At 42.8% G+C, this 18,959-nt stretch overlaps 1 protein-coding gene across 7 annotated transcripts in view; it reads right to left on the reverse strand.

Annotated features, from left to right (window-relative positions):
* Positions 1 to 885: 885 nt before the first annotated feature.
* farp2 (FERM, RhoGEF and pleckstrin domain protein 2) overlaps positions 886 to 18,959 on the reverse strand; it is a 182,375-nt gene continuing 164,301 nt past the window's right edge. For 3 of the 7 annotated variants that reach the window (XM_043701708.1, XM_043701707.1, XM_043701712.1), the window contains 5 exons: positions 12,572 to 12,690; positions 11,642 to 11,805; positions 4,613 to 4,720; positions 2,695 to 2,846; positions 886 to 1,345 (listed from right to left, as the gene is read on the reverse strand). In XM_043701708.1, coding sequence (XP_043557643.1) covers positions 1,264 to 1,345; positions 2,695 to 2,846; positions 4,613 to 4,720; positions 11,642 to 11,805; positions 12,572 to 12,690 — 625 coding nt within the window. In that variant the 3' untranslated portion in view covers positions 886 to 1,263. Of the gene's footprint in view, positions 1,346 to 2,694; positions 2,847 to 4,612; positions 4,721 to 7,793; positions 7,934 to 11,641; positions 11,806 to 12,571; positions 12,691 to 18,959 lie in introns of those variants that run through there. The other 4 variants (XM_043701709.1, XM_043701710.1, XM_043701711.1 and 1 more) reach the window with 4 other exon arrangements.

Raw genomic sequence — 18,959 nt, forward strand, 5'->3', positions numbered from 1 at the left:
CCAGACAGGGGAGAACATTATATTGTTGCTGAACCTCTGTAACACACACACACACACCAGTTCCAAGAGGTGAACTGAACAGATCGACACGTAGGATGCCTGAAGTTGACAGGAAGGGATAACTGCACTTGAATCAACAAACTCTGCTGTACATCAATTGACCATAAAGTTGGCAATACAAAATGGGGCAATATTACAACTCACTCCTGCAATGGGAATCCCTGGGTTTCAAGACCAAGTTAGTGGATTAATGTTCACAATCATCAGAAATCCTGGGCTTTTGCAGTGGTAGTGATTGCTGTGGTAACAGAGGGATTGCTGGATTGGTGCTAGGATATATCCATGAATATAACCATGCATTTCCTTAGTAACTATGACGACTGAGGTCATGCCAAAGCACCCATGAGCCAATGAGGTATTTTTTGAAGGGTAATCATTATTATAATATGGAAAACGCAGCAGCTAATTGCACCCAGCAAATTCTCACTCACAGCAATGCTTTAATGACCAGATAATCTGTTCAGGTGATCTTTAGTGGTGGATCAAAATTGACCAGGACACCAAGGAACACTCTCTGCTTTTCATCAGTTATGGGATCTTTTAAGCCCATCTGAGGGGGCAGATAGGCCCTTGATTTAACACCACATCTGCAATTCAGCATGTTATACAGTACAGCACTGTTAAAGTGATCAAATAATCCCCAAAGAACAGGCAGTGTCCAGGTTGCAATAGGTTTCATTCTGGAGTCTCTATAATGCAGGAGAGTATAGAGTACAGGAAATGTTTAAAATTACACTCCTGTGTGAGATGACGTGTGTAAGTCAGACGCTCATAAACTAGGGACCCTGTAATTAGGTTCTAAAGTCACTGTAAACCAGCCTCATTGGTTCTAAAGTTATTTATTAAATAGGAAGAAACTCCTTTGGTAGATTGCAAATGCTGGATGAGAATTCCCTCGACAAAACAATAACAAACCGTTAAATAGCAGGAATGGAATTGGTTTCATTTGAAAAGCAGACATTAAATGAACAACCCGGACCCAACCTAGCTCCCCCCTGGGAACCTATTCTTCCACCACCATGCGAGTGGTGTATTCCTTTGAAAGGTGACCAGGTCTGTTCCTAATGCTGAGTGGCTGAGATGAGTCAGTTCACTTCCTTCCCAGATGGTGTTGCATTGTAAACGACCTCCAATCCAAGGATGTCCAGATATGAATGTCAGCACAGGGATTTCCAGGTTACAGGTGATGGCACTTCAAATATTTCAGCCCAACCAACCATCCTTCTGGCTGAGATGGACCATCCGTCCTGGAGAACTGGTTGCACTCTTGATAACTTCCATCCACCTGTTGAAAGGGAAAATGAAGAGTGTAGCAATGAGACAGAGGCAGAACTGTAACACCTCCAGGATTTGGAGGTGATGTCTGGACTGCTGAGAGTCACTGAAGCACTCTATTTATGACCCACATGTACCCTGACACCATCCCAAACCCTACACAACAACAATCCAGCCGTCAAAAAATCAGTCTGCCTTATGTTTATATTTCATTCTTACTGATTTGGTTTTGTATTTACTGAGCCAGAAGGCTGGGAATAGACCTTGTTGCTTTCTCCATGGCAAAGCCTCAGCCAATCTGTCAATTTTTCACCAAATTGAACAGCCCTTTTCTCCTGCAATACAAATTGCTGTGATTAATTTAAATTTATCATTGTGCTTGTCTCTGATCAGTGTGAAGCAAAAAGTTTCAGCAACATTTCGGTTTTCAACAAAACTTTTCTTAACATTGCTGCCTTATCGATGGACGACTTGTGACGTGCACCTACACAGGTAAAGAATTTGCACACTGCTCTATCTCAATTCCATTCAGGAGAATCCCAAAGTCTGTTGATCTTTATTCAAAAGCAAGATCTGCTGTGGCCCATTTCACAACTTCAGTTATTCTGAGTAGGGTGGGTAATAACAGACTGCCCATTTCCTAACTCACCAATCCCAATCACCTATCACAACTGTACTTGCTTATCTATACAGCAGTTCCCAGTCTGTCAATCTCTCTAACTTAGTTAATTATTCTCACATTCAAACGTTTCACTGATCTCACCTTTTCCAATCTATGTAGCTTCCTCCAGCCTCTCAACACACAAATCTCTCCACCACTCTAATTTTGGCTTCTTGTAACCTCTGAATTCCATCGCTCTGTCATGAGTTGTTGGTCCAGTTCTTTTGACCAGTAGAGAATGGAGTTAGTCTGTCAGATACTGCACTGGACTACAATTCTAAATGTCACATTCCAGACAAATCTAATAGAGTTGGGGAGAGGGCTTCAATTAAAAAAAAACTATAATGTGAAGAATACTCATTTACTAGAGGTACGAACCAATGGGATGAAACTTTATTAATGGAGTGAATTACAGTGAATCAAGGTATCAGTGAAAGAGTTTCAGACACTACAATAACATACCTGCAATAAATCTAAATATATATAACACACTGATTTACATGAAGTGGTTGGGCATCTTTTATAAAATACCTGGAAATCTCAAATAGCATGTTTAGATTTGGATAGAATAGGTTCGCAACAAAATGAGTGGGGTCAGAACATGATACGTCAATTATAATCTCTACTAATCACTGAAATACCGGAGGGTGGGAGTTCAGTCTTACTCCACTCAGAGAGATATGAATTTGGAATCTTACCTTTCAAATGTGTATTCGCTCTCCGCTCTGAAGAAGTAGACGTGAGATTTGAACTGCAGTTTGAAGACATAATCTTTGTGGATGCGGTCATTGTCTGTGGGTATGCTTGCAACATAGCCTAACAGAGGAAGACTAGCAAGGGGGTAGTCATCCTGGGAACAACAAATAATATCTTTATGCATCATTTTACCATGTAATCAGTAGATCAGAAGGCAACGCTCAAACTTTGCTTTATGCCTTTCAAAAGCAACTCAACTGACCACTTATCTTGTTAATGCTTTTATTATTAAGTAGTTAAAAACCATTGCATTATGTGGACCTACTCAAACAACTTACCATTATTACTTGTGTTTTTGAATGATTACTTGTAAATCAATCTTGTTTATTCAGTTACAGAAGTATCAGATTGGATAGAGAACAGAAGTAGACCTTTGTGCTTCTTCCAGCATTTAATTACATCATGGCAGATGTGTTTGTCAAACTCCATCTCCCCTCTTTGGTTCCTGCTTTCATGCCCTCGTTTAACAAAACTCTACCAAGATCAGTAACTACTGCAGATGGTTCAGCAGTTCTGCAGAAGAGGAGTTCCAGATTTCCACTGCTCTCTGCACAAAGTCGTGCCCTGAATCACCCAGTTCTAATGTTAAGATTCTTCCTCCTTATTCAGAACTCAGCCCTCACAGAATCACACATTAGGGATGAAGCCCACTCAATCTATCAATGTAGGACCTTTGCAACTTTCTGTTCAGGTTTACCTTATTTGCTGCATCACCAAAAATATATCAGCGATACACTTAAGATCAAAACTGAACCGACGTTAGGATTGATATTTGTTCACCCACCAATAAGGAACATCACAATATCAAATTGTTTTTGAATGGGTTTTGCCTTAACTATTCAAGACAGAAAATTGTTCCAATTTTTCAAAATTCTATGTGAAGACACACAATGTCTTAGAATAGACTTTGGCAAATTGAATCTGCGCTTTAGGTTTAACTACTGTATGGGATTCATTTTACAATGCAGTTTATTGACTATCTCTGTCATCAAGCTGCCTTTTCCAAAAGCTGAGATCTCCAAGATTTTTCTGCTTTTCTCCATAACTCAGTTTCCTCAATCTATTATTCCACTATTTTCACCAGATGTAATAACCAGCAACGTTTCAACTAAATATTATAATTACGCCTCATCCTTTTTCATTATCTGAATTTGATTTTGAATCGAAACATTTCATATTCACTGATGAGAATCTTATGGGAGTCAGTTCTAACGTGGCTAATCCTCTGCTATATCCAGGTATATTTACCTGCAATGAAAGCAGGACACTTTCACTCCTACAATTTCATTTTAGAACTTGTACTGTCAATGTCAGAACTAAGCATTCTCGCCCTTCATTTTCCCATTTTATCATGAAGGTGAATGATGACCCACATTGGTTTGTTTCCCAAGAGCGCAATAGTTACACTTCTCCAAGTGGTCACACGCAACCTAAATGGGGAAGTATGCTATTTAATCTTGGGTATTAGATTACTTACTTACAGTGTGGAAACAGGCCCTTCGGCCCAACAAGTCCACACCGACCCGCCTGAGGCGGGAATTGAACCCGGGTCTCTGGCGCTGTGCGGCAGCAGTGCTAACCACTGTGCCACCGTGCCGCCCACTGCTATTGTCACTGCTCAGGCTTTGTCTATCTAAACTGCACACGTACTTCTACCTGTGTCTCCCACTAATGCTCATCTACTGATGCGCCTCAGAAATGCTTTCAACACCTCTACGTATTCTAACAGTATGCGTAAGATTATGTAACTATCAACATTATAATTTCAGGCTTACAGACAATGCTGATTACTTATAATACATCCAAAGATACAAGATGATCCAAGCGAAATCACAACTTTACCACAGTCAGGACCCATACCTGGTGTGTCTTGTAGAAGAAGAGGCAGAAGTTGGTGAAGACAACCCAAAGTTTTTGCCACCCACTGCTGTTCTTAAACTTCCTCAGCAAGTAACCCGAGAGCTGGTTCTGCAACAGGGAACTGTAGTCATCACCATATTTTGTGCATGAGTGTTCAATACTTGTTTTATTAAAATCATGTGTACCCAAAATGCTAAATTACAGAAATCGGTTCATCTCTCTGTGCTACACCTCTCTTCTCTCAGCTACCTAAGTCCTATGGCTGCTTTCAATTGAACTGGAAAGAAGAGGCAACCATTTAAACACAGTGAGCAGTGCTTAGATGCTTGACACAGAAAGTGGTCAATAAAATATAACAATGGGTATAGAATGCCAGTGGAAACAGAGAGTCTCAGAAAATTGAAGACTGAGCCATAGCTAACAATGTGTGTATGGCATTTTCCACTTTGTGAAACCAGCCAGGGTCCTTAACCTCCCCTCAGCCTATGCATTCCTGTGATGATTAAAGATATACAAGTGGAAAATCTTCACAGATAGAAATTATTGAGGTTGAATGCTTTTGTCATCAACTGGTACTTACTGACCAATAACCTGCTCACCAACACAAGGTTCGACTCCTAATTGAAGTACTCAGCTCCAGACTCCTTGGTCCAAACATGGACGTAAGAGCCAAACACCACAGAGATGATGAGAATGACTGCTCCAGAAATCAAAGCAGCATTTGATCAAGTGCAGAATCAAGCAGGCCTCGTAAAATTGATCTCAATGGCAACCTCTCGACTAGCAACAGCACATGCCTAACTCAAAGGAAGAATGTTGTGGTGAATATCACTGTAATATAAAGACAAGAAGAACCTGCCCAGGCACAGCAGGATCTGGAAAACAATCAGCTCACGCTCATAAATATGTATGTGTCTTGATTCCAGAATCATTGTGGAATGCTCTATCATTCAACATCCTGGAGATCATAAACTGAACTGGACCAACCAAGGATTACAAGAGCAGAGGAGAAGCTAGGAAGTCTGTAGTGAGTAACTCACCTCCTCAAAGTCTGTTCAAAAGGCGCAAATCAGGAATATCCTCCTGTTGTCTGGATTAGCGTGGCTCCAATAAGGGTGCTTAGGTCAACAGTGGATAAAGGCTTTCACGTGAAGTACTCTCCCTTCTCTCCTGGCCCATAAGGGAATGTAAAAATACCTTTAATTACAGGACCTCGCCTTGTCTACAACCTCCCTCCTGCCAAGTCTGGCCAGGTGAGTAAAACAATCACTGTAGATCAGGACCCAATGACCAAGGAGGATCCCACTGTCTTCCTGTGGGAGATCCACTTGCCTGTTCAATCTTGGAGATTTCCATCAGGACACTGCACAATAGCAGCAGGGCTCGAAGGAGTAGGCAGCTGCAATCATTTTAATTCCATCTTTCCCATGAGGAGAGAGTGTTCAGGTTAGGGTCTCACTCCAAGCCATGGGGGTCTTGTGGTTCAAGACTCACCCGGAGACCTGGTGGTTTTGGAAGGAGAATTCATGCATGGTCCAAATGGATGTCAGAAGTTCACCACTTTGCTCCAAGGGTAAAAAAACAGAATGTGTGTGAAGATAAGATGGGTGAGTCCCGAACCAGAGGACACAGCTTAAAAATAAGAGGTAGGCCATTTAGGACAGAGATGAGGAGAAACTTCTTCACCGAGAGAGTGGTGGGTGTGTGGAATGCTCTGCCCCAGAGGACAGTGGAGGCCCAGTCTCTGGATTCGTTTAAGAAAGAGTTGGATAGAGCTCTCAAGGATAGTGGAATCAAGGGTTATGGAGATAAGGGAGGAACAGGATACTGACTGAGGATGATCAGCTATGATCATATTGAATGGTGGTACAGGCTCGAAAGCAGAATGGCCTGCTCCTGCACCTATTGTCTATAAAACTGCAGAGCCTCCAGGGGAGTGGTCAGCAAGCACTGCATAGTTGCCATCATACTAAACAAGGAGCACTCTCTTAGGAGATAATTGGGCATCCTACCACTGAGGAAAGAGATAAAAAGGAAACAACCACTTCGACACAGTGCCATGGCTCTGCCAATAACTTATGCAGCTTGTGGAGCTTTAGAAGTTACACAGGAACATGACGAGGTCTTCTCTGCGACTGGAGCAGCTCATGGTTAACCATCTTCTGCAATGTCATTTTCTCAAGGTAGCCCTTATCCCCAAAGCCCACAGGTATCAGAGCTCAATAGCTCTGGTCTATCAGAGTGAAATAAGATGACTCCTGTTTTACAGAGCAGCTGAGAATGACCACCTTTGTGCTGAAAGCAAATCCAATCTAATAAACAACGAGCAACTTGCCAACAGGCTAGAAATCAGGAAAAATACAACTCAATCAACTACCATTGGCAACCAGCGATGAACATTCAGTCATAAGAAATCTACTATTGATGTTTGAAACCTTCAGAGGTTCTGTCTGTAACTGGAATTGTTTAATATTCCTTTTGCTTTACGTTACCAGAAATTATCCCATTAAGAATCCAGAAACAAAAATCTTAGAGAGACGAGAATGTCAAACTCGCCACAGCATCTAGTGATTAACGTGATTGGTATTGATGTACTTAATGGGGAGTTAGATAGGAGAGACATGCTGACATTGTTCAATGATGTGAAGTAGAAGGAGGCTTTTTCGTTAGATACCAATTGTGCTGAATGGAATATTTCTGTGCTGTAAGTTCATGTCAAAACACAAGCTTCACACAGAGATATTTACAGTATGTCACTTTGCTTCCACATTCTCTGATTTCCTGAAGATACTTTCTAATCAAGGTTAGTGTTGGAATAGCTGCAAGAAAACCTCAGTATTCAGCACAGACAGTGTCAAAGCATTATTGGATGCTGGAGAAAATCACATCCAAATCCAAGCTCATCCATAACCAACCTTTTGAGAGCAGCTCCTGGATAGACATCAGGGAATGCAAGCAAGGCAGAGACTTCCTGTCCCTGTGCACAGAATATTGAGGCTAAGCACACATTGCAAACTACAGCTTTGCAGAAGGACAGATCTCTCAACGTAAGCTGGACCTGATATTTCCTTGTATGTGCAGCTTGTGTCATTCACAAAACATAATACTGCAAAGAAGCTTCAGTCTCCCCTGACTCACTTACAAACACAGATTCACAATGGCAACTGATGAACAGGTTTACCTCAAACATGCGAAGGTAATCGGTCAGCGAAAGGCTCTGATTCCGGTACCAGCACACATGGGTGATGGTATTAGGCCTCTGGCCCTGGCCCAGAAGGTAGTGCAGAGGAAGCTCCGGAGAGATGGCAGAGGAACAGAAAACTAAGCACGTCCGTGAGAAAGCGAGTGTGGAGATGGGAGCAACAAGTAAGAAAGGCAGAAACATGACAGCAGTAAGTTAAATAAGGTCAGTTAGGAAATACATTGTACACATGTTAGTAATCGAGATGTCACAAAATGGCCAGTTCTAAGAACAAACTACATCAGTAACTCTCAGCTTACAGTTCTGACAAAATTCCATTCAAAATTAGTCTTACAAAATATTCTCAGTTTCAACTGATTATTAATGCCAACTCTCTTTTTATTTCTTCTATCTGGTTTATTGTTTGTCCTCTCATGAAGGTGCCATAACCTCTTGGCCATAGCTCCATAGGTACAGATGATCCTCCAGCCAGAGTGACTGTTCTACTTCCATCAAGCCAGTCAACTGTGAGGTCACCATCTTTAAGCTTGACCCTGCTTTGCCTACGCACACTGGACCCCTGGATAACAATGAAGAAGAGGGAGCCAGACTGGTTTCATCTGTCCCTCACTCAAGATCAAGACCAGTTACAGTGGCACCTGCCCAAGACTATTTGCACAACATCAAGCAGGAATAGCATAGATTCATTAAAGTACAGAAGGAGGCCATTTTGCCCTTCGTGCTAGCACCAGTTTTATTACCTCGTGCCACTCCCCTGCGTTTCCCTCATATCTCTGCATGCTATTTCTATATAATTAATCACTCAATGCCCTCTTGAATACTTCCATTGAACCTGCCTTCCAGGCAATGCATTCCATTCCCTAAACATTCGCTGAGTGAAAAACATTTTTCTCGCATCACCCAGGGCCTTCCTGCTGGCAACACCCTTCCCATATGACAGGTTGGATTAACATTAATAGGCAATGCTAACCTTCTCTGGGTGGGCACCAGATCTCTCACACTCTGTGTGACCCCTTTAATGCAGAGTTTGTGAATGGTTCTCGGACCAAATTTTGTCAAAGGAAAAATATAGCAATATTTGTCAATACCTTTTAAAGGGAGCTCAACGATTAGATTCTCGGAAATGAATGTGCTGACTACTTAGGTTAAACTTTAGTCATAATGAAACTGTTAAATATACCACAGTCACAATAATCAGACTCGCTAAAATCATTTTTCCCATGATAAGTCTATGAGTTAGGTCGAGCATGCTATACAAATGCACTACGATATGACATGGACGAAGATTGTAGGCCTGTATATACTCAACCCATATCTTTACTGGGCTCATCCCCATTCCCCAATCTTTCTCACACGAACTACTGGCCAACAGACTATCCAACAGACCAAAGTACTAGCAGTCAAGTAGCCTATTTGTAACATTATCTTAAGAAAATGGTCACTATTTCTTCAGAAGCTCTGCAGACTTATGCAGTGCAGAAGGGTACAGGTGGCATGGTGTCTCAGTGGTTAGCACTGCTGCCTCATAGCACCAGGCACCCGGATTCAATTCCAGCTTCAGGCAATTGTCTGTGTGGAGTTCACATCTTCTCCCTGTGCCTGCTTGGGTTTCCTCTGAGTGCTCCTGTTTTCTCCCACAATCCAAAGATGTGGTTAGGTGGGTCAGTCGTGATAAATGCAGGGTTACAGGTGGGAACGGAAATGGGTAGGAGAATGGGGAAATGCTCTTTAGAGGGTCGGTGCACAACCAATGGGTCAAATGGCCCTCTTCCACACTGTAGGGATTCTTTGTTTTCCACACAGGTCTCATATGGTCCTAATAAAACTAATGAAGGAGTTCTTTAAGTGCGGCCACTTCTCCTTAGCCAGCCGGTTGCTTCGACCAAGGGAGTATGCTGGGAAGTCCTTATCAATATATTACAAAAGAGCTATTTAGCCCTGTGTTGTTACATTCACTGTAGGAAGACAGAGGATGAAACGCAAAGAATAAATTCAAACAGTTGACAGGAGCCTTTCCACTGGGTATGTCTGACTGGGTTAAGAGAGGCCACAGCAGAAACATTCCAAATGGCTGATGGGTTTCTATGCCACTCAGACCAATGTTTTACTAAAACCCTTCATTATCGGGTCATCAACTGACTCAAATTGTGACATCCCTGGCACATGAAAATTAGCAGGCCGTCTTTAAGAATGCACAGAGAAGAAGACCCAGTCACTTCACAGATGAGGAAGCAGGAACTTGCTGCATGAGAGAAATAAAGGAAATGATTGTCACTCTCAGAGAGTCTAGAATGTGGATGAGCTGAAAGAAAAGGAAGCATTGTGAAGAAGGTGCTGCAAGGGGCCTGTTCGAATTAAACAGCAATGAGAAATGAGTGATAGAGCAACTGTAGTGTGTTTCCAGACCATGAGATAACCCAGGCTTCACATTATGTGCAATCAGTTTTAAAGTATAAGTCAGCGTACATAAATTCCAACAACCTAAAGTAGGGAAGTAGAGGACCATCTGGGACAATGGCAAAATAAATCAAAACCTTTGCTTCTTGCTCTGGGCCAGGCCCGAGTGCTAGGATCAAGGATGTAAACTACACGTGATCCAATATGGGTGTGCAATGCACTAGCCAGTAGAAGTTTCAGGAAGTTTCTCAATCTGATTGATCAAAACTACAATGCATTCTGAAGTAAAAAGCTGGCGAATGTGAATTGGAATATTTAAAACTCCTATAATCCTGTCCTGTCCCACTGTGTACTAACAGCATTCACCCCAAACAGTGCAAACTGTCATACCATCTGGACCCCAAACATCAGGCTGAGGATTGTTGAAGCCCAGCCATGCTCCCTGATTAAACCAAACTAACTTCAAATGGGTATTTTCCTGGAATGCATATTACTCACATTGGCCAGTTCTTCAGTCTTGTTGGTATGGAGTCATGGTGGAAACAGGGGTTCAGTTGGTGAAAACTTGGCTTTCAGACTCCAGAAACATGAGCACAAAAACCTAGGTTCCAGTGCAGTGCTGAGGGACTGCTGCACTGTCAGACACTTATCTTTCAGGTGAGATATTAAACCAACGTCTCTTCTGCCTTCCCAAGTAGACAAAGACCCCATGGCACTATTCTAAAAAAGACCCAGGGAGTTAATGACAGTGTTGTGGGCAATATTTATCCTTCAATTAGCATTATACAAAAAAAAATTAAATATCATTTATCACATTTTGGGCGCTTACTGTTTGCAACTTGGTGTTGCATTTTTAAAAATTACATAATGACTACACTTTAAATATATTTCACTGGCTGTACAGTGATTTGGAGATAGCTAGTTGTCACTTAAGGCATTATGTAATGCACATCTTTCTTTTTAGTGGCACAGCCACTGATCACAAATCTGGTCTCCAACCTCTTGAAAACTTTAGACTCAAGACCTCCTATACATATGACTTGTCAACCCTGAACAGGCTACCAGACTGAGGAAGATTCATTGCAGATCATTCCTTCAAGCTGAAAAGTGCATTAAACTGAAAGAAAAATCAATGTGTCACAGAATTGGAATCCTGTGACCAATACAAAGGACAACTTCACAACTCAGATTATCCAATACTTCCCACTCACAATGGAATTACTAAATCAAACGCTGCCAGTTCTCAATAACAAGAAAATAGTTTTGGTTTGTCAATTTAATTTCCAAAGTCCAAGCAATAGTTGGCAGAGGAAGTTAAAGATTGATTTCACTTTAGCTGATAGAATGGATACACATGGCCTTATTTGTACTGTGTGTGGCTCTGGGTTATCCTGAGGTGTAGGAGGTGGTAAGAGTGCCCTGCTGGGTACCTCCACTGCAACACTGTGGTCCAACATGGAGACACTCGTGTTGCGATGCCAGCACACGTGCATTGTGGTGTTGGCACGGTGGTGGGTCTGCTTTTCCAACGAACTGTGGGAGGAGTGAGTATCGTCTTCAGATTCCTGCTCCAGTGACACTTCGTCTGAAGATCCTGGGAATATTAGGATAAATGCATAAAGAAGAATAACTATCTGACTATTAGGCTTCAAAAAACCATACAGGAATTGCTGTCAAGGTATCATTGGTTAGCAGAATGAAAATGAAACAATGATCACTGCCAAGTCTGAAATTGTAATGACTTCCCAATACAAAAGACTTTAGCTGACATCATCATTAGTTTAAAAAAAAAACAACAAACTAGGCATTCCATTGCCACAATCAGGTCCATTGAAGAACTGGGTTCTTAATCCTTATTGAAGAATTCACGGGGAGTCGCAGATCACATCAGTTCAATAACATTACTCAGAAGTGAAAGCTTAGATCTCTAAATGGAAAATATACTGGGAATTCAGCTTTTGTTGGACACCTTTACAGTCACTGATCATACACAAGGATTTTGATACTTCAGGACACATAGAAGTTGAATCACTTAGCTGGGTACCACAATAACATGTCTGAAGACGGAGCTACAGAATATTTCCTCCCTTTCACTAAAAGCAAATCATTATATTATGCTTCACTATCACTTTGCAATAGCCAGGCATGAAACCAGAAATGTAAAGTAGGGATGAAGAAAAATGGAGCAAGTTACATGGATGTTACTGATGGATGTGATTCATTTCCCAGGTAAATACTGGATATCGGATAGAACTGAATTATGAACAGAATTAAATACCGGTTCCTCCGTTCCTGTACCCACTGTTGATGGTATATTAAGAATAAAGTCAATCCATAATCATTTTTACTAATTAACTTACGGTTTGAACAATCAGAGATGTTGCTTTCCAGCATTGTGTCTCTCTTCTCATTTGATTTCTTCACCACCTCAATGGCCATGGTCAAGTCCTCAATCCATTTCCCCATCTCCACGCGCGAGCTGAGAAAGAGGATAACAAACGGGCGAGATATAAGCACAGGACTTCCTACACAATTGGAATCACTTCAAAATCTGTAAGCCAGTAAGCAGTTGCTGCCAATACACTGCTGTGCCAAGGGACTCCTGTTACTGAGTGCCAATTTTTGTCTCTTACTTTTCTTCCTCTGAACTCTCTAGATCATACATCTACAGCTGAAAAGATGCCCATATTTCAGCGAGTTGTGCTCTGTAACGAACAGCGAGCAATTGACTGTGGGGTGCAGTATCTGTACCTAGCAACTTCCCATCTTGAGTATTAATCTGAAAACACGGCAATCATACAGCACAGAGGAGGCTACTCAGCCCATTGAAACAAATTCTTTACCAAACAATCCAAACAGTCCTGGTGCCCTGCAACTTTATTTTCCTCAAATGCCCATTCAATTTTCTCTTGAAATCATTAAATATCTTGACTTCATGGGATATGACTTCATTATTGATCACTGAGTTTAAAAAAAAGTCCTCTTTTCTCCATTGTGTTTCTTCCTAAATTCTTAAAATTAGCATCTCCTCATCCTTGGACCACGAGAACAGTGTTTGTCTCCCTGATGTAAGGTTTTTAGAATTTTGGATACCTTTATCAATTTTCCTAACTCTCCTTTGTCCCAATGAGAACACAGTCAGCTTCTCCAAAGTAACACTGTAGCTAAAATTCCTCAAACCCTGAGCTGTTCTGGCATGTCAAGGATGCTCGCTTCATTTCTAAGGTTATGACTGCAGATGATGGCAATACTGGACAGATCAGATCATTGCGAGTGAAAAGTTCTGAAGGACGATCATTGGACCTGAAACACTAATGCTGCTTTCTTTTTCCACAGATACTGCCAGATCTCCTGAGTTTCTCCAGTAATTGCCGTTTTTGTCTCAGAGTGAGATATGACTTGATAGACCTTTTTTTTGTTGTCATGGAGGTCAGTCACTGAAAATATTCAAAGGAGGCTGCCAATGTACATTTAACAAAAGATCAATAGCCTTCATGACACAAAAGGAAAAAAAATCATGAACTTCCAACACTATCTTTACAGGCATAAAAATCACAGTGAAGGGTCATCCCTATCTAAAGCTCAGTATTCAACTTGCACTAATGTAATCAATTTCCCTATCTGCAAACTTCTGTGCGTTCATCGATATTATTTTCTTCATATATCACTTCACAATAGCTTGTAACAAGCTGCTAACATAGCTCATTGGACAACTTAAACCTGATCCCCTAAACTAATGTCTCAACAGCCTTGTAGGATGTCTTCCTCAGTGATAACTCTGCAATTTCCAGCTTCTGAAGAATTCATCTACCTCCTGCAAACTTTAACTATACTTCCTCAGGACATCAACCCAACCCTGCTTTTGGGAACCGCAATTACGAGCTTTTATCGATGTCATCTCACTGAATGAACTGGTTTCTGCATTCTTCCCCACCCTCTCTCTCTGGATTATCAAACTCAAGTCAGCAAACTGTAGTGATTCTAACAAGGTCAGCCAAGTGGTCCTCAGAGAATGAGTTCCCTGATTGGGGCTGTTAACCTGGGGGGGGGGGGGGGGGAAGGGGAGTAAACCTGATTCCTGAACTGGCTGAATTATTTAGCCAGTTTTTGTTAACTGGTATTCCTTTTTTATTGAGGGCTGATTTCTAAACTGCCTGATTTATACAGACAATGTGTGTTTAGGTGTAACTCAGTTCTTATTAGTGAACAGTTATTTCACTGATTGGTTACAGCCTGTGTGTTCCTCTTTCACTTTGAGAAAAGGACTTGCTGATTTTGTGGCAGGGCTCAGCCCTTGCACTCTTTTGTTTGGCATGTGCTTTCACTTTTTTGGTGTTTGGAATGAGCCCTTGTGAGAAAATACATCCTTCCAGATGAGCTGCTCCTGTGGGTAGGCCTGGTCCTAGGACTAGGCCTCTGTAAAGACTGAACACCTGTACATGTGCTGGGAGGTGGGCACTTGCTACATCCTGGAGTTTGGGAGTAGACCTCACATTCGGGAGTGGACCAAACCCCTGTGAGTTAACTGCACCTTTACAATGTACCGTGTTCCTGTGAGTGGGCCTGGTTGTCTATGGATGGGCCAGGACTCTCTGGAGAATGAACACCTGTATGCTGTGGGGAGTGCGTTTGCTGCCTTCAGGAGTGGACTCTGCCCTCAGTTGTGGACTCTGTTTTTAGCAATGGACTCTATTTCTGACACGCACTTAGTATACTGGAGTGCACTCTGTTCCTGGGAATGGACTCTACATTTTGAAGAGAACTGTTTATTGTAATGAACTCTGTACTAGAAGGGAGTCTGTTTGTTGATAACTGACTCTGTCTTGTTGCTTGTCGGTTTTATCACGTGCACTGTCTTGTGTCCCCCTGGGTCTGGCAGGCCTTACTGTGAGCGGAGAGGTTCATAGGTCATCCTGAAAGCTGTCGCCCCAAGAGCCGGAGGGTGGGTAGGTTGCCCCGAAAGCCGGAGGATAGGTAGGCCCCGATGCCAGTCACCCCATTAGCTGCATGGTGGTAGGCCGTTCTGAGCGCTGTCCTCCTGAGAAGGGGTAATCGGGACAGGCTGTCCTAGAGGTGGTTGAAGGGTGTGTCAGAGCAGCGTAGAGCCAGAAGGTGTGTAGGGGCAAGCTGAGATCCGGAGTGCTTGTGGGTTGCCCTGCATGCCGTCGGCACAAGGAAGGGGAAGGGCTGTCCTAGAGTTGGCCAAAAGGTGTGTCAGGGCAGTCCACAGGCCAGATGGCGTGTTGGGGTGGGTGAGAGCCAGCTGGTATGTAGGTGCCAACCGAGAGCCAGAAGTCTCTGTATACAGCTGTTAATGTAAACTGTATTGTTTAATAAAATAAAAAAAACAGGATATTTAGAATCTCCTCTGTTTAGGGGACTGACTCTGTACTGACTGGGTCACAATGTGTTACTGCTACTGTTGGTTGCTGCTTTTTTTTTGGGAGAACCTGATTCCTAAACTGGATAGTTTACAAAGCCAGTTTTGTTAACTGGTATTTCTTTTTTGATGACTGATTTCTATAATGCCTGATTTACATAGTCAATGTATTTCAGGTGTAACTCCATTCTCATTGTTTCACTGGTTGGTTATAGCCTGTGTTACTCTTTTCTCCTTTACTCTGAGAAAAGGACTGTGTTGAGTGTGTGTGTGTCAGGTCTTAGCCCTTGCACTCTGGTTTTCTTTATTTTTTGTATGTGTTTTCATTTTTTTTGGTGTATGGACTTAGCCAGTGAGAAAATGGACTTTTCCAGATGAACTCTTTCTGTGGATAGGCCTGGCCCTTGTCAGTGGACTAGGCCTCTCTAAAGACAACACCCGTATGTGTGTCATGGGAGGTGAGCATTTTACCGTGTCCTGGAGTTTGGGAGTGGACTCTGTTTTTGGTAATTGATTCTGTCTTGTGTGTCCCTGGGTCTGGCAAGCCTCACTATGAGCTAGGAGGCGCATAGGTTGTCCCGAATGCTGTCACCCCGAGAGCTGGAGGGCAGATAGGCCGCCCCGAAAGTGGGTAGCCTGTTCTGGGCGCTGTCATCCTGAGAAGGGATAATCAGGATGGGCTGTCCTAGAGGTGGCCAGAAGGTGTATCGGAGTGGCCGAGAGCCAGAAGATATGTAAGGACAGGCTGAGAGCCAGAAGGCTTGTGGCCTTCCCTGTGTGCCGTCATCCCAGTGAGAGGGACAGGCTGCCTGAGAGGTATCCGGAAGGTGGGTCAGGGCAATCCACACGCCGGATGGCATGTCAAGGTAGACGAGAGCCAGATGGTACATAGGGGTAGACAGAGCCGGAAGACGTGTAGGCTGTCCTCAGCGTTGTCACCCCGGAAGGTACCAGGCGGGCAGTCCTACAGGTGGCTGGAAGGTGCAAAGGGCGGGGATGGGGTGCGGTGGGGTGGGATTGGGGAAACAGGACAGGCTGTCCTCAGTGGCTGGAAGAGGCATGGTGCAGACCAAGAGCCGGAAGGGGTGTAAGGGCAGGCTCCCTTAGAATGGCCGGAAGGCGGGAGGGGCAGGGACTTGCTGGGTTTCTGAGGGGTGGGTGGGAAAGAGAGAAGCAGTCATCACAAAGCAGTAACAGTAACAAATACATACAAGACAGGCTGAAATATCTGTATCTATGTAATTCAGGAAGAGCTGTCATATTTTATATAATAATTCAGTTTTTTGGTGCACCATATTTGTCAGTCAAGGAGAATACATTCCCTGATTAACCTGTAGTAATTCGAAAGTCCTGGAGGGGCCTCAGCTACCCAGTTTACCAAGATATTTTTCCTTGCACAAAAGGAGAGAATGGTAAATAATTTCCTCCCGTGCACATCCAGGGAAGGCAGGTTCGAGAAGCCCAGCAGAAGAAATACTGGATCTACTCCAATTTCTGCTCCCAAGATTTCTGTCAGCGCATTTGCTACTTTGGTCCAGTATTTGCGGATCTTATGACATGTCCATAAGCAATGTGTGAGAGTGCCCACTTCTATTTTACATTTAGGACACATTGGAGATGTTCCTGCCCTAAATTTTCGCCAATTGTTCTGGTGCTATATGAGTCCTATGGAGTATCTTTAATTGAATAGTTTGGGTTCTATTACAAATGGAGATCTTTCTGGCATTTTCCCAGATGTTGTCCCACATTTCTGAAGGGATTTCCAACCCCAATTCCTGATTCTGTGTTTTAAACAATTGTTCCATGTCTTCCGATACTTCGTTCTGTAATGAGTGATAAAGCGTGCTGACCGAGGGTGGACCCATTGGCCATAGCACTCTTCTTTCCCTATCCGATTTATAAGAGCTATCCAATAATGTGGTGGTCTTCTGTATATAATCTCAAATTTGGAAATATCGAAAAAGGTCTCCATTAGGCAGTCCAAATTTCTGGAGCAGCTGTTCAAAAGAATCATAACCTCCCTAAGCGAGAAATACCCCTGGACCTCCAGGTTTTAAATGTAGCATCTGTGTGCCCCCATTGAAAATCACTTATAGGAGTATAAGGAGCGGTTTTTGTGAATTACCCTCGTCTTGCCGCATTATCTTCCAGGCTTTAATTGTATTTAATACAATATGGTTTTTATAATTGGTTGAGTGTCCATTTTATATATATAGATACATCATGCCAGATTTAAACACCTATTCTCTGTTGCGAACATATCACTGGCCCTCAGGTAGAACAACAGCAAGCTCTGTCATCAGCAGCATACATTCCTGAACTGAAAAACTTTAATTTTTCAACTAATCAAACACATCAAAACAGTTTGCAACTGAATGAGTCACTTTTGATCGATTTTGTTCTAGAAGGACAGGACAATTAATGGTAGGGTCCTGGGTAGTGTTGTAAAACAGAGAAATCCAGGGGTTCATTCTTTGAAATCTGCGTCAGACGTAGAGGGGTTGGGTGGTTAAGAAGGCATTTAACATGCCTGCCTTCATTGCTCAAACCACTGAGTACAGGAGTTGGGACGTCATGTTGACGTTGTACAGGATGTTAGTGAGGCCTCTTCTGCAGTACTATGTCCAGTTCCAGGCAGCCTGCTATAGGAAGGATATTGTTAATCTAGAGAGGATTCAGAAGAGATTGAATGGTATGAATAGACGGTTTGTGTTTTAAAAATGGGCTGGATAGGTTGGGATTCTTTCACTGGAGGTTAGAAGGTTGAGGGGGTGAACTTATATAGAGATTTATAAAACAATGAGGGGCAAAGATAAGGTGAATAGACCAATGTCATTTGTGCACATGCACACACACATCTACATATACCACTCACACAGAAAAGCCTACTCTGACTTGGGTATACTTATCTTTTCACGTACACATTATCATACATGTAGACTTACAAGTGTACACCAACAGATAATTACCAAGTTAGTCTCATCAAATCTCTACTCTCTCGAATGCCAACAATAAAATAAGCTACCAACGTCATTCCAATACTTGGTTTATTACTTAAGGAAGCTGAAAATGTGTTGCTGGAAAAGCTCAGCAGGTCAGGCAGCATCCAAGGAACAGGAGAAACGACGTTTCGGGCACAAGCCCTTCTTCAGGAAGGAGGAAAGTGTATCCAGCAGGCTAAGATAAAAGGTAGGGAGGAGGGACTTGGGGGAGGGGCGTTGGAAATGTGATAGGTGGAGGGAGGTCAAGGTGAGGGTGATAGGCCGGAGTGGGGTGGGGACGGAGAGGTCAGGAAGAAGATTGCAGGTTAGGAAGGCGGTGCTGAGTTTGAGGGATTTGACTGAGACAAGGTGGGGGGAGGGGAAATG

Source organism: Chiloscyllium plagiosum, chromosome 13 (assembly GCF_004010195.1).
Source record: "Chiloscyllium plagiosum isolate BGI_BamShark_2017 chromosome 13, ASM401019v2, whole genome shotgun sequence".
Taxonomy (NCBI): Eukaryota; Metazoa; Chordata; class Chondrichthyes; order Orectolobiformes; family Hemiscylliidae; genus Chiloscyllium; species Chiloscyllium plagiosum.